Source organism: Tachysurus vachellii, chromosome 4 (genome assembly GCF_030014155.1).
Source record: "Tachysurus vachellii isolate PV-2020 chromosome 4, HZAU_Pvac_v1, whole genome shotgun sequence".
Classification (NCBI taxonomy): domain Eukaryota; kingdom Metazoa; phylum Chordata; class Actinopteri; order Siluriformes; family Bagridae; genus Tachysurus; species Tachysurus vachellii.
In genome coordinates this window covers 17120726-17137695 of record NC_083463.1, presented here as the reverse complement: position 1 = coordinate 17137695, position 16970 = coordinate 17120726, and the positions used below count along the sequence as shown (strand labels likewise).

Here is a 16970-nt window from a genome sequence, read left to right as displayed (position 1 = left end):
ATGCTTCTCTCACACTGCCTTCTTAAGAGTCTGAAAAGGCAACACACTATACAGAATCGGCTCGTTCCAAAAATGTTTATTGACATGGCTTGGTTTTTGCTTCATTCAAATATTTACTGTATTACTAAGACATATTACAACGTTTGCACATATAACCCAGTTTGGTTTAGAATCGATTCAATTTAAAGACTTTCAGATAAAAACAAAGGTACTTTAACATTGAACTGTCTCATGCAGCTTTTATCAACAAATTATCAAAGAAGCAAACACAAATGAAGTGTAGATATTGTGCTCGTTTATTTTGTGTGCTATATTAATTGCATGGTGCCTTTTAATTACTGAGCGAGACATCTAAGTATCTTACACCTCTGGCAAGTTCTAACTTTAGAACATTACCAAAATTTGTACATCTTGCATTCTTTAGCCAACTAAAACTACAGATGAAGAGCAGTTAATAAAGTTAACTGCTAATAAAGTTGTTACTTTGAATATTTACTACACAGTACATATAGGTTACTGAATTAAGAGTGTAAGAAAACAAACAGCAGAGAGTTGAAACTTTAGCATTAATACAGTGCTGTGAAATCTGACAGATTTTTAATAAACTCATCACCTGAAAGGGGCAGTAATGTAAACTATTGATATGGGATCTTGCTAAAATCTGTATTTATATCTGCAGATCATTCTTGCAAGCAAGAAAAAACAAACAAACAAAAGACAACAGTAGTACAGAGGCTTCAGACAACACCGATGTGACTGGCATGCAAGACTATAGAACGCCTCTTATAATAACAACGTAACACCGGTCCCAATAATACATTCAGTGCTTTACCCACGGTGAAAACGGCCAACTCAACAAGCAACTGAAGGCACAGAGGTAAATAGGATGTGTGTAGACGTGTGTAAAATGCACTTTTGAAACAAACAGAAAAATCATTTATCTTATACGTACATGTTTATATGCTATATTGACGCTGTAAATGTTCAAAGTGTGCCCAAGGAGACCGTTTTAATCTAATGAAATTTTTATGGCAGCCTTTGGGTTCTCCTGTTTGTTTGACTGGTTACACACTGCCTCTGCATACTGATCAGAGTACAATAGAATGCAGTCTTAGGTACTGAAACGAAGATCAGAGCAGCGTCTATGGTATAGGTCAGTCTAAATCCAGTGTAGATGTATCAGTGGCACCACGATGTGAATTTGTGCTTCCTGTACCTGTTTGTCTGATGAATACCAATGTCACGTGCTATAATAGTACCAATTATTGAAAGTTATTCAAATGTATAGTTGGCCATTACACCCATTAGTAGTGAAGAAAGATCAATTAACATTTCAAAGAAGCTCAAATAAACTAAATTACATTCAAATCACTGCATGAACACACAATTCTTTGTTAATTAGTAATCACTTCTAACAAGTCTGTGAGCAGTTCAAATGAAAAGTTCAGATGTTACATCTAGAAATAACAGCTACGATCAGGGCAGTGAACAAACAAATATGAAAAAGAAAAAAAAAAAAAAAAAAAAAATACAGCATAGTTAGATCTTACTCAGGTGCAAATCTCACATTGTAACAAGTGTTACAGGCAAATAAAACCAAATAACTGAGGCATCTCTTGTGCCAGCCTATATTACTGTCAGTCTTGGTCCTTTTGATGCATATGCGATATTCAGTACAGTACACAGATGCTGTTTGGTTACAAATCAAATGTTCTTTCGTGGGCCGTTGAATGCCAAACATTTCTAGATGTCGGCAGATGCTTCTGCAGGACTCTACAAATCCCCTCACAAGATCAAGCAGCCACTCCTCTTTTTCCTCTTCCGCACTTGCAGCGCTGCCCTTGTGGCCATTTCAAACACTTCCCTTACCCCATCCTTGGTCTTGGCTGAGCACTCCAGGTAACCAAAGGCACTAATGCGGTTGGCCATGTCACGCCCTTCCTCTGGTTTAACAGGCTCCTAAAATCAGACAGATACAACAGAGATGTTGGAGGACATTTTACTCTTTAGCAATTATTTATAATCAAGAACAATTACATCATTAATTATAATGTTTTGAGCATGTGCTGATTTTATAAACTAATTACAGTGTAGCTTGAAATACATAATACTGACCTCGGTATTAGCTTAAACAACTGCATATAACCAGAACTATTTTAATACATTTTGTTCTAAAAAAAAAAACCATTTTATTACAGTTAATAAAATTTGTTCATTATTAGATATAGGCTAGGCATTTCATAGGCCATTTGACTAATACTGTATATTGACCAGGAAGCTGTTGACCAGACAGGACAGTATTGGAAAGCAATCCAGCAAGGCAGATGATAAAAGACGCAGACTAAACATACCTCGCCAACAAGTCAATTTATTTTGCTTTACGTAAATGTCAATTTGATGTCAATTTGTATGTAGTGTAACAGAGTTTGCTAAATTTTCAAACCCCACTCCTACTTGCCCTTGAAGGAATTCAGGTTTTCTTTACTGCCAATTAAAATCTAAATGAAATCATAGTATTACTGCCAATTCTGTGAGGCAAGAATATCCTCAATACCTTCAAAGCAAACACTCAGCATGACAGAATTCACGATCACTTAAGTGCTTTTTAATGGGGCTGTTTTAAGCAATGCTGTGGGCTACAAGCAGGGAGCTACCTGTTTCATCTTAGCCAGCTCTCTCCGAGTGTGCTCATCATTCCGCAGGTCCTTCTTATTCCCCACCAGAATAATGGGAACGTTGGGGCAGAAGTGTTTAACCTCTGGTGTCCACTTCTCTGGAATATTCTCTGAAGAAATAACATACATAATTTTTGAGCATGACTAATAATTCAATCTCATTAATTCCATTTCAATCATGATCTTTAATAGACATTAAATTAGAATTCTACCACGATTAAAGTTTCTCAGGATACCAACAGGTCCTATAGTTTTTGTTAAAGCTTCTGAGATATTACACGGATATATACAATGTGCCCCATATTCAAACTGTTTTCACCTTCTAAGATAGAATGTTCTGCAATGAGGGTCTTACTATGAAGCTAACAATTGTGAATCTAGTGTTACAGAAACATTAAACTAAAGTAATACGATAAGAATTGCTGAGAAGTATAACCAGTATCACCCACAGAAGATTTGATAAACTGACTTTTCTTTTTGTTTTTAGTCATTAGCGCTGCAGTGAGTCACCAAGACAAATCAGAGCTCAGACTTCCTGCTCTTCACACACTTAGAGAGAATATGACCAAGATGTCTGAGCTTTGATAAGAGGAATCAAATGCCTTTTTAGATGGTCTATGAGAGCATTTGAACAATTAAGATTGTTATCTGTTAACCATAAATCTAGTACTGCATCAACATAGCTAAAATTGCTATGAAAATCCTGCACATGACTCAGTCATGAGGAAAAGTCATCTGAGCAAAATTTACATTAACTGTAGCTGAAAGGAGGAGAAAAAAAAAATCTCAAAGCAGAAAACCAGAATCTGATGACTTGTGTACGAGAAAGACATTTAGAGATAAATGTACCTAAACTGTCAGGACTGTCGATGGAGAAGCACATAAGGATGACATCTGTGTCTGGGTAGGAAAGTGGTCTAAGGCGGTCATAGTCCTCCTGACCTGCTGTGTCCCACAGTGCCAACTCCACCTGTCAATCAAAAAGCAAAGGAATCGTGAAACTACTGGTCACAACTTCTGCATCTCTGTGTGTGGTTTTGTCCACTAGGGGGCAAAAAATGAATAATAGATGAAACAAGAAGGCAAGCCAAATGCTTTTCAAGCGGTAGGAAACGAAACTAGTTGATATTCCAAAATATTTATAGACGCTGACAGACTGAGCAATGGTCCCTTCTCTCTTCCTGCCCATTTTCCAACATGCATATCAGCACTTCCTGCTTGTTTAGTGCTCATTATAACTCCACATCAGATTTATGCTAGAGCTGCAGTAAGACTAATGAATAATATTGGACAGAAAATGTAGTTTTTATTTTCTATTAATGTTGGGCAGGACAATGTATGCGATTTATGAAAGGTGGTCAATTTCACATTCAATAAAGGAGAGAGAAAAAATCCTCTGCTTTAATACAGCATCATTTAGGGATTCGTCCGATCCACATATTTGATTTGGCACAGGTTTTACACCAAACGCCATTCCTGAAGCAACCCCCCATTTTTTATATGTGCTTGAGAGTTAACTCCTCAGTGGCCGTTGTTAACCATCCTCACACTGACCACCTTATATTAGTTTTAAAATACAGGTGAGTAATGTGGTGCCTTTACCTAAACACAACCAAAATAGATTCACTTTGCATTTAGTTGTTTTCCTTTTGCTGAGAGAAAGCAACACAATATCTGAGAAAGAGAAAGAACATTTCTTCCAGTGTGCTAAATAAAGAAAAAAATAATGGCTAACCATAGGTGGCACCTCTGGCGTGCAGAGGCAGCTATGTTGTGGACTGGTGTGTCCTGACACTTAGTCAATGACACCATCAGTGTTCACAATTGCGCTTAGTCACAAACCACGAAGACCCACAGAAACATATATAAAAGTGACTAGAATTTAACAATTCATTCTCAAACCTGCCAACCTCAAGAATGGAATAAAACGTGTCCTTTAAAGTTCTCATGTCTAGGAGGTATAATGTGGTCATGAAAAAAATTTGCAGTTGTTTCAGCCAAGTGGAACTTTTCTTTTTTTGTAATATCCAATTGTGCTTTATGGTATTGTAGACTACTTATTTTTGTATCCAGCTCTGTATGTAGCTCTTTGGTTTGTTTGCTATGGTAACACAAATACAGCATAACAAATGGACACTTCAGCCCATGGAATCAGGATTTGGTTAACAGCAGATGTTCTAGTGAAAATAATGGATGAGATCCATTTCATTGACATCCAATGAAAATGGATGATTAGAAGAATCAAACTGCTCCTTTGTGGCTATGTATGTATGTTTGTAATTTAACATCATGGCAGCTACTGTACCATGGCTATTTTCAGGAGAGAAACAGGTTCAAATGTAGTTAAATATGAAAAGAAAAATGAAATAAAAACACACCTCCCTAAAACTTCCCTAAAATGAATAAAAAAACAAAAACAAAAAAACAAATCTAAGACAATCTAAGCTAAATCTAGCTAAATGCCTAAAGGATATTGGACTTTGGCATGAAGGCAATAAAATAAAAGGAGGATCTTCTCACTTGTGATTTAGTAAGAGCTCTGACAGACTTTGCAAAGCTGAGTCATCCTTTGGGAGGAAACTAGTGTGACCAACATAGGAACAGCTTCAACCATCCATATCCTAATCTCATTCTTTATATGGACATCATCACACGCTGTGGATGAGCTTATCTAAAAACATTGCGTATGCAAGCAGAGATTGTGTTATTGAAACACACAGATATAAGACACCTCATTTTCTCCTCACTCAAGCTTCAGCAACAAACATATAAAAGGCAGAGGCAGGAAAAAGAAGCTATATTTAGAGACAAAGAGTGGAGGAAGAGTATAGAAGGCTTGGCTTTGGCCGGAGGGATTTTGGCTGAGCTCAGAGTTTGCTACGAGTTAGCTACGGTTCTAAATCTCATGCGAGCTTGCTGTCAAGCAGGGTAGATTCTTGTGGAGCTTAACCCCACACAGAGAAAGAAAGAGGCAAAATGAGAGCAACTCTTCTTAATGTTTAGGCAAGATACTATACAGAAGAAGCAGCATTTTCCACCCCAGCTCTCTCACACGTACACACAGGAAATGAACTGACCTGTTTATCAACCCATGAGGGCCACTGGGAGGGGAATATCCACACAGCCATGTTTCCAAATCAAGCAAGGAAACAAGCAAGTACAGCCATTTCCTGTTATGGCCGTTCTTCACTTGGCCATAGCACTAGCCAGTAAAAGACTAGCATTATGAGTGTCCACTAATAGTGGTAAAATGACTAACGACTAACCACTGACTAATACCTGATATCCGATGGGAGATTCATGCCTTATTCAGGATCTGCAGCTTGGTGGCATGTACGCTACATACAAATCCCACTCTGACTTATATTTGGACTAAGTTTATCATAAGAAGGACGTTTCAGAATTGCACCAATAGGCAAAAAAAAGGATTTTTCATTGGTACGTCAGTTCTGTGGCAAAGCCCTGAAGAAAATAAATTTATATTTTTATTGAATGTTGAGGTATAAGATGAGCATTATTTTATATATTATATTTTCTGTGATACATAACATGAAACTACATGTAACTGAATACAGATATTTTAAAATGGAATACTCCTATTAATTTGGTTGTCCTTCTCTAGGCTTGCAGGGCCAGACATGATCTCTGACAAGAATACTTGTTTTGGTTAATCGTCCATTTAAAAGATCGAACATGACTTACCTCCCCGGATGTTAAAAAGTGCACAGACTACAGGAAATCAGGGTGGGGAAGCCTGTGGGTGTAGTTTGTTTCTACTGCAATTCACTACCAAGCTTTCCCAAAAAGACATTTCCAGATGTACTGTATATTATTGCTAGAGATCCTGTCTAGTCCTTAAGTAGCCCTAATTAATTGCCAAAACTCACCACTATATATCATTTTATAAATGTTTATTTTAAAAAAATAAATAAATAAAAATAATCCACCCACCTGTTTGCTGTCCACCTCAATGTCAGCAATGTAGTTCTCGAACACAGTGGGCACATAGACTTCGGGGAACTGATCTTTACTAAACACTATTAGTAGACAGGTCTTTCCACATGCTCCATCTCCCACGATCACTAGCTTTTTCCTTATGGCTGCCATGCCTAGAAAAGCAAGAGCAACAGTTTCTACATGTTTATATAAGCAGATTTTTATAGGTACAACCAGAAAAACAGTGAAACAGATTTGAGACTCTTTTCCAAAGCCCTTAGCATTTCCTTATGAGGCCAGAAAGCAGCATGCCACATAACATTTAAGCTGTTCCTGGCCTTTCTATACATTGAAACCCACAGCTGTATTTGTGTGTTTTATTTAACAACCACCTTGCCAATGTCTGGGATTGACAATAGCTATTCATAAACACTGATGTGTGTGGGAGGAACATGCGCATCCACATAATGAGCACCAGTAAAGAAACACTGCGTACTTTTAATCACCCACTCCCCACCTCCTCCTAAGATCTGAACGCATTTACACGCATACACAAAATGCATCACTGGCCACTTGTTATATTGTGCTGATTGCAGAAAATTAACTATTTTTAAAACTTGGTCCAAAATGCATTGCAATGCTTCGTCCACCCACAACTGCAGGTTTTGTTTCCGTTGACCAGAAAGACAGTAAGTAACGAAACACTTCCACTCTTCACTGGAAAGAAAGAGTGAGGAGGCTGTACAGGGTTGTACTACTGGTTCTCTCTGCACAGATTGCACTCCCACAGATTTACATTTGCAGCATAATTGGATTCAGTTTAAAATCAATGAGCTCTATAATGTGCATTTCCTAGTAAAACAAATGTTGCACAGGCATCAGGATTTTTCAGATACGCCGTAAAGTGTCTGTTTTTCACAATTCACACAGCTAACAGATAAAGCACAAGGTTATCTAGATGACCCATATAGCAGAAACTTCAAATTGAGACCGTATCAGTGTGCATCACAGCAAAACACTAGCCAGGTGAAAAGCTGAAGCACTTTAGAGTCAGAAAAACAACTGTAGTGAATACACAAGTGCATAGTTGAGCAATGACAAAGTCACTGACAAAACCACTTTGAAGGCTTCAATACTGTTTTACCAGAACACACCCTACATGTTATTCAAGCAGGAACAATTTTTATGAAATGCGAAAACGGTGTATCTCAGTTTTGGAAGCCGTATATAAAACAAACTCACAAACCTTGTACACAAATTGAGATTTAACAATTACGTTTCTGTGAAAGATTGTCCAAGTGTCATTATATATGCCAATGACATGTGATCTTTGAGGAAAGCAACCTGATCAATACACAATTGCCGGACTATATATTTATGATCACACCCTCCAGTGTCACCAAAATAAGAATGGGTTCCCCTGAGTGTGGTTCCTCTTAAGGTTTCTTCCTTTTCCATCTAAGGGAGTTTTTTCTTGCCACAATCACCTCAGGCTTGCTCATTGGGGATAAATACAAACACATTTAAATAAAGTCTAATATTAATCTTGAACTTTTGTATTATGTACATTTTTTAATTATCTTCTGTAAAGCTGCTGAGAGACAATGTCCATTGTTATAGGTATACAAATAACTGTGTTGAAATGACTTATACAAGTCTCACACAACACTAGAGGTGTGAAAATGTGTTTGGTTTAACCGCATAACTGCTTTGGCTTTGTGAACAAGGCCAAAACACAGCAGCTTGAACTGATGTTTTATTGCCACATAGTAAGATAAAAAAATTTGATAGAATTTTTTCTCAAATGCATCATGCAGGAAATGGGATAGTAAGATTTAAAATGAGAGATTTGTTTGTCAAAAGCATCATGTAGGAAACGAAACAAATCAGAGTTGGGAGTTCCCTGCAATTTCCCCGAATCTGTCAAATGACACTGTAACTAGAAATGCATTATATACTGTTTACATGTTTGACTGACTTTTGTTTGAGTCATTCCAAATATTTTAGTATGGTTTCACAAAACAGACCTGTAAGAGTTTCACAATGAGCCAGTTATTCTGGTTTAAAGGTACAACACAAGGGAAGTGTCAGTATGGTGGTAACCACACATGTTTTCTATAAAGTATGCTCTGTAGGACATGTTCAAGGTCCTGCCCATGTTGAGTTCAAAATATCAAATCCATTCAAATTTACTTCTGTTTTTTTAAAACAGCCACCTTTAACATGTACCACCTTTAGCTTAGTTCAATTTGATTTCTTTATCACATTAAAAGAAAAAAAAAATAGGTTTGGACTACACAGACATGACTGTGGCAAAGAAAAATTTCCTGGAACCTGAAATGAGGCTCCAGAGATTCCCAACCTCTTCTGGGTGACACCAGATGATGGGAATATAAATCATTATGGTCAAGAGTGAAGGGAAAAGTGTTGAAAGGATGCACAGTATGAGCACATTATCAATAAAAGTCTTGACATGAGCACAGGATAGTCTTCATGATTAAGGGGCAGTTCTTAAGTACTACTCTACAAGTCCCCAGGTGAAATTACCCACTAAAGTAAGAGCGTTCTAGGCCATAAAGGATTTTGGGTAGTGAACATGTGTCTACAGGCTACAACATGGATATTGCTTATATTGCTTACTTCAGCTCCAGGCAGCATACTGGAATTGCAGTTATATGAAGTTTTTAAGATTCTCCAATAGCTACAATCTAATGTGACATCTCATTGTGTGCAAGTTGTTACAAGTAAAATTTGTATTTGTTGTCTTCGCTCACATGTTTTCCATGAACTAAAGCCGGATACAGCACGGCATTATGAGCTTAGTTTCCCTACAATGTCACAGAACAATATCTTTATTACATGGTGAAATTTTGAACTTTGGACACCCCCCTTGTACCAAGAAATAATAACTGGAAACTGTAAAGCTTTTGTTAAACACACTCTTGGGCTAAAGGAAGCAGGCAAACTCTAATCAACCAGTCTGATTACCTTAATACTTCAAATGAGTTCTTATTGGACATAAGCTAGTTCAACAGTATACAGAGGTGTCTGAATACTTTGTAGAACCATGCTTTTAAAATGATCATGCAATCAGAAAGATATTTATAAGAAGCTAGGTATTGCATTCACCACTTTTCTTATTACAAGTAACAGACGTGGTCAGAAAGTGCGTGACACAATGGAACTATATTCCTGGAGATTATTTAAATAAAGGGGACCCCACCTTTTTTTTTTTTAAACATATTTACACTGTGATATCTTTGTGGATGTTTCCCCATTTCTAAAGTATTAAATCTAATTCTAATGTGATAGTATCCTTATACGTGTTGATGTGATTTTATACCCCTCCCTAGCTGTGTGATAGGTCAAAATGTTCTGTCTTGTGATTGCTGCTTCCTGATCATTGCCTTGCCCAGTTTCTACACTGCAACAGTTTTGTCTGTTTTAGTCTAGTACATGAAATGTAAAACTACCCAAACACATACTTTTAAAACAGTTTCCTTTTTAAACACTTGATTCGGCTTACTATTAAAATATGCCCCTGACTTGTAATTGGCAAAATTGTATTAGATGTTTAAAGACAAAACACCTATAAATGAACATGGACCAATATTTTACATAAACTATAAAACAGAGGCAAGTTGTTTTCAACTAAAATTGTTAGAAATGACTTCACATGCTGTACAAGGGCCACAATAACCAGAAGTAGAGAATCCACTCACTCTGGATGATGTATACAATTGTTCTTTTGTTTTTGTCCAGACTAACACACTATCTATTTATTTTAGCTGGTAAGGGTGTGTACATTAGATCACTGGTTCCCAGCCCAGGTCCTGGAGTGCATTCTGTTTTTTTTCTTTTTCCTTTTTCCTCCCTCTGCTACATTTAACCTGCTTCTACTTTCACAATGTCTTCCTGTTTCAACATAAAACAGGGAAAACACAAGCAGGGTGACAGAACAGTTTAGCTCACAGCTTGGATACTGATGTGAATGCAGAACAGTGTTTATGGACTGCTTTTGAATCTGGGCTTTAATCTAGCCCAGAGGTTGAATACTATTCAATATCCAAACAAATGATATTAAACTGAAAACAATGCATACTGCAATGTCACATTTCTCTCTCAGTAAAGCACTGCAATTGTGAAAATAAAGTAAAGCAAACTTTTATTTAATGGCTGCCCATGCAAAGAGTGAAGAGTGTCAATACTATAAACTTTAGTATAAATACACAAGGGCGTGAGTGAAAACCTGAAACTTGGTAGGCAGAGATAGGGCATATAGCTCCATATTTTGTGTGAATACCAGCAGCAGCCATTAAAACAGGATGTTTCTGTTGCTGTGTTTGAACGGTAAAGTGTCTAAGATGTAGGGCAAGAGCACAATGGGAACCAGTGAATTAGATCTTCCCAGTGTCTTTACTAAGTACTGTGTAGTGTTTGATTTCATCACTGGTACAGAGAGCCCAAAGACTGCCAAGAGTCAGGTACAAAGACTTGTGATATGGAGGAACAGACCCTGTGATGGAAAAAAGATATACAGCAATGTCTGTTTGCTCACGAGGATGTAATTAAATTAAAGCCCACATAAATGGTCCAAATATTTTAAATATCTTTTGTATTTTCAGTTTTAATGCCCGTTTGAGAATTAATAAGACGCTAATCATGACAAAAGCAGGCTTTTCATTTCACCTGCATGACTGTATATGAGGACAAATATGACGTATAAAAACCAGCTAGCAAACCACTCTTTGTTATATGGAGCAACGGACTCATTTGATGGTAACCTACTTGTATGCCCCTTTTTATTTTTGCATCGACAAGACATTTGGAGTCATACACCAAAGCAATAAGTGAAAGAATATCTGACAACTGTACAATAACTGTACACAAATTCTGGAATTCGTGAAAATAAACAAATTAAAAAAAATTACTATTCCTATTAAGAAAAGTCAGGGAGTTATCTTCAACTAGGTTTTCAAACTTTTTATAAAGGAGCCAGAATAAACCTCATCAAAATACCCAAGGATTAGTGTCTCTCTTTCATGCTGAAGACATTTGGGTTTGGAATCAATATATGAATACAAAAATATGAGATTAAATAATCAAATTTCAATTTCCTGATATTGATACTTCAGTGTGTTTAACAACTTAAAAAATAGTGTCTTTTGTGGAAAACCTATTATTTAGGTATGTAGAAGTATTGATACAAATAGTCTTAAAGCCCATTTAAGAAGTACATTACATTTTAGTTGCACTGGAATAAATGCATCCTGCTTGTCCCCCAGTGACATCACCATACTCTTGCATTCTGTTTTGTGATGTTTTTCTAGTCTTGAACTGTGTAAAACCTTTCACTTTTAGGATTTTGGGTCTTTTACTTGCTTCATGGTGACATTCCTCCAAATAAGATGGAATACATTTCTCTGTAAATTGGCAGACTATGTTTCTGCAGACATCTACATTCATTTTGACCATCATATATGTTAGATCATCAACAAAAATACAACCCTGAAACATGCTGTATTTTCTATCACTTAATCTTGGTTAACTATGATTCCTGAACTTTTGTAGCTCTTTTTTGTAGCTCTTTTGTTCCTCGTAAATTCCAATATGGCCATCAGATTCTTACTGATGATTAGTGGATTGTGGTATGCCCTCTATATTTCTTCTCCTAAAGTATTCTTTGAATGGTGGATTGTGAAACCGTCACCGCCTGCCCTTAGAATGATGTCACAGACTTTTGTTTTTGAGCTCAAACCAAGAGTAGATATTTTAAAAAGTTATTATCTGTTTAAAAAAATCAAACAAACAGAGCATACCACAGCATTTGGCAGACGCCCTTATCCAGAGCGACGTACAAAAGTGCTTAAGTCTCTATCATTGGATGCCATTAACTCTGGTTCACTAGGTTACATATTTAAGATACCATGAGCCTAAATCACTGTTCAAAGTTTGTTTTTAATACACACATACAACAAACAGGTAAGAAAGTGCTAGTTGAAATGTTTCATGAATAAGTAGGTCTTCATTCGTCAACAAGAAGAAACACCTGTCAGTTACTTGTTCCAAAATTTTCTTAAAAATGGGTGGGTTTAAACAAAATGTGTCTTGTTCCAAGTTGTTCAACATGTCTGAATCTATATATCAGGAAATGAAAGCTGAAATTCTGGTCCATCGTCTTATTCATCTATTAACCTCAAACACAACAAAGCAGAAACAAAATAACTGACCTCACCATTGCGATACTTACAAATGGGGGTGGAGACATTCAGCTTTAAGGATATTTTCAGGGTATTTCTGTCCCAATTACACGAAGGTTGTAGGAGTTAATTCACTTTTTTAAATATGTAGTAGCTGTATTTTTGAAGACCAAAAGAGTAACAAAATAAATCGAACGGCCATTTTTAATACTTGATTGCGAAACCACTTTAGAATTAGCTTTAGGAGTAAAGAACAAAGTACTCTTTTGAGACTTCACAAGGATTTCCATGCCCATGGTTTCGAGTTATGTGTTAATGACCCCTTCTCACTGATAGTTTTGTGCTTTTTGTCCATAGCACTGACTAAATATCATTCTGTAAACTAATCTGCAGATGTTAATACAGACTGCTGCCACGGTCATAGACATCAGGCAGCCCATCATACACAAAGAGACCTTGGCTGTCCTAAAGATACATTTGGACCTGGGGGGGACTTTGGACACCCCTCATAACCAAACACTGATTGAGAACTTGTTTAACTTTCCATTTGATCCTAAATCAACAGGTCTTTGTGTGCTCCTCACATGCGATCGGTACAAACAGAGTTCAACAAATAGAGTTCTATTGTCTTCAAACGACTCCAATTTAGAGTTACATAATAATTCTACAGTACTGGGCCTCGAGGACAGCTCTATGGAAATAAACTGATCTGAGGCCGGTGTTAGTGAACCTTAGGACTTCAAAACAGTACAGCTAAACTGATTTTAACAACTCGTGGCTGTCAGGATGATAGTATTTAAGAGCTCTTATCAGCTTGCAGCGTTCCCAGGTCACTAGTTTGGAAGTTGACCTAGTTCTTGCTCTTCCTCATGGCTTAGCGGGATGTTTTCCACTGTAGCTTTGGCCTACACGATTTTCTACTACGACAAAGCAATGAATTTATCGTTTCCACTGACCGCCCTTGGTTCAAACTCACACACAAGAACAGATAACATTTGCTTTATTTCAGCGTTGAGCTCTCGTCTTCTCGAGCACTTGTGTGTAGTTAGTAGTTCGAGGCGGTCCAAACAACGCCCTGTGACTGCGACAGGTTAGTCCGCGTTCGCAATAAACAAATCCTCTCCTAACTGTAACACCGCGTTAGGACATCTACTACTAAGACGACCACACGATCGACAGCAATAGCCTTGTAAAAGATTGAAGTCGATTTAGTAGCTTAAGATGAAGCAAGCAGGATCCTTGTTTACTGCACTGGAAGCGACATGGAAACGTTAAAAAAAACAACCCCTAACTATCTCTCCAAGCTGGGGTTGTAGGTGAAGTTGTTTTCGAGCCACCTTTACTTACCCCAGACTGCTAAAAACGAACAGGTGGTCTTCAGAGCAGGTTAACGAGAACATCGACCTACTGTTGTTATGATCGAAAACTAATTACAAGAGAAAAGGGCAGTTAACGGACCAATAAGAAAGCTTTCGACCACACAGCTACTTTCACGCACCCACACCGCACAAAAAAACTTGACAATCAACATTCACAAGTTCCTGACACATTTGAAATGTATTAGTACCTTTATCTCCGTGTTTTCGTGATGTTCCAGTACACGATTACAGACCTTCGTTCCTAAGTTTCACTGCAGCGGATCACTGAATATCTTGGACTCTGCTCTATTGCTAAGAAACGAAGCTGACAAACAATAACCCCGCCCACATCATGAAAAAAAATCACTTGGCGATAGATCGTAAAATCCCTATTGGCTGAGGAAGCCGTTCAGCCGTTAGGAATTTTTTAAAGCCCCGCCTTCATTGCCGGCTATAATAATGACATCATTCTTTACCGACGGTAAAATGAGGCTTCCTGAAGTAATGAAGAATTGTTTCGTAAAGCTTTTCACCACAGTGCACAGTGCTAGTGGCATCTGGTGGACAAAAAAAAAAAAGATATTTCCAGCGTCAGTGGAGGCTGAAATGGGCTTTTCTTGTTATATACAACAAATCAGTACCAAAAATAAATGATCTGGCAACACTGAATCATGTTATATGCCTTTAACTATAGTTAGTTAAGTTACGTCGATTTATAGTGAACCTATTGAGTAAACACAGCCCTATTACATTATGAGTCAAGGTTCAACTGAACCGAATTGAATTAACTATATATAATGGTTCATTAACTATAAACCTAATTTCTATTACTAATTCACAAATCTCCACTTTAGTTTCAGAGCATTCACACGTGGCTGTTAGATATCAGTGGTCACGTGTTTACAGCAGACCCTGATAAAGCCCTGATATATATGGTGCTTCTTTAAATAACATGTCTTTTATTTATTTGTTTGTTTGTTTGTTTGTTTGTTTGTTTATTTATTTGCAGTTCACCTGGTTTTTTTTTCACAGTAAACAATCTGCTATTTAGTTTTTGTTTTCATTTGTTTATTTGCATGCCATATGGCAGACACTAGTAATTATGGAGACCTCCCTTACTTTATGGAGACCCATTATGGAGACCCTCTCACTTATAACTAAGAATGGAACAGGAGCCAAGACCAACAGATAAAGCAGAAAACACACAAAAACAAAAGAAGTCAAACACCAATCGTGATTATATTTAAGAGCACTGTGAAGCACCATCCAGTTAGTTTTTGGTTAAAGTATTTTGCTAAATCTACTTTTGATTACTTTTGTCTGCAATCCCATCAGCAGTAAAGACAAGAGGTGGTGCTTTGAATCATGAGCAGTTCCTTCTCTTCTCCATTGGCTTTTGAAACAACTCTAAACCTTTTTAGCTGCTTGCTTGTAAGTGAAAAAATGAGGGAATAAAACACACATGCTTGTCCATAGAACAGCTAAACAGCCAGGATAAAAATAATTTGTTGATCCATTAAAGGTGGTGGTGGTGGTGGTGGTGGTGGGGAATCTTATGCAAACCACATACAAAAATGTATATAATTCCTATATAGTTCACCCAATAGAAGCTTGTTTCTACTTTGTTTTGAAAAATAATAACAGATATTTGCGAATTAATATCTCAGACTTTTATATCTATGTATCTCAATATCTATGACTTTTTTCCTTGCAATTCTTATATTTTCCTCTGAAATGCACAATATATTTCATCATTCTGACATAATTTATCCCAGTTACTTTTTTTTATCTTGCTGTATGGTCATGCATAACATTATAGAGTATTATTTTTGTTGTGGTTTCACAAATAGAGAGATCCTAATTTTACTGGATAACATAAAGCTAAGCTGAAAGATGATTATGTTTGCAAACATAATAGAAAACTCCTGATGCTGCAGCTGTAGCTCCAGCCACATACAATAAGGAAGAAGTGAAAGATCTGTTCCCTGATCGTGGGTATAACCCATCAAAGGATATATTTTAGAACCATGATCAGAGCATTTCAAATTAAACATCCTGTCAGTAGGAGGTTCAATGAATGACTGAAGCTCTGCTTCTTTTTCGTACTTTTTCAGACTGGACATGTTAGGTAATTAACCTTAGTCTCCTGGAAAGGAAGCAATGAATACAATTTTTGTCAGATTGAAATGATGAATAAAATAAATTGAAATGTTTATCACATGAGTTTATTTAAGTCACATGACACAGGAATTCCAACATTGTTTAGCATGGGGTTGTACAGTACAGTAGTAGTAATCCTTATCAAGTTGGATATTTGAATTGAAGTGCTGTAAACAGTCATTAATATACTTAGAAATGATATGGGCTTACAGTATAGAGGAGAATTAATGCTCTGAATTGTTCGCTACAACAGTGTACAGTAATTACACCTGAATGTACCTAAAGTACATTAAACAACTATTCCTAGTGGAGAAACTTCAATATTGAATACATTTTGACAATGATCTGTTTGTTAGCATCAGTGGGATTTTCAATAGAAAATAGAATATAATTCATTGAAAAGAGACAGGAAATTAGTTATTCAAGATGAGAGGTTTATTGTGAAGGAATCACAGTCGCTTAGGTGTTACAGCTTGACAAATGCTAAAAAAAATCTGCAGGAATGGCAATTCAACTAAACATGTTATAGCCAAGTCAGCGATAAATTCAAATGTTCAGATTTATAATCTTTAAGATTATAAGATTTACAAATTGGTTGTTCACCTCATGATTATTTAAGCATGGTGTATTGAAATAAAGTT

General features: G+C 36.8%; 1 protein-coding gene across 1 annotated transcript; it reads right to left on the bottom strand.

Moving 5' to 3' along the window:
• Positions 1-61: 61 nt before the first annotated feature.
• On the bottom strand, positions 62-14539 carry rhoca (ras homolog family member Ca). The gene is made up of 5 exons (XM_060868091.1): positions 14379-14539; positions 6627-6784; positions 3525-3645; positions 2655-2785; positions 62-1959 (listed from the first exon to the last, which is right to left on the bottom strand). The coding sequence occupies exons 2-5, from the start codon at positions 6780-6782 to the stop codon at positions 1786-1788; spliced, it is 582 nt and encodes a 193-aa protein (XP_060724074.1). The 5' UTR covers positions 6783-6784; positions 14379-14539; the 3' UTR covers positions 62-1785.
• Positions 14540-16970: the final 2431 nt, after the last annotated feature.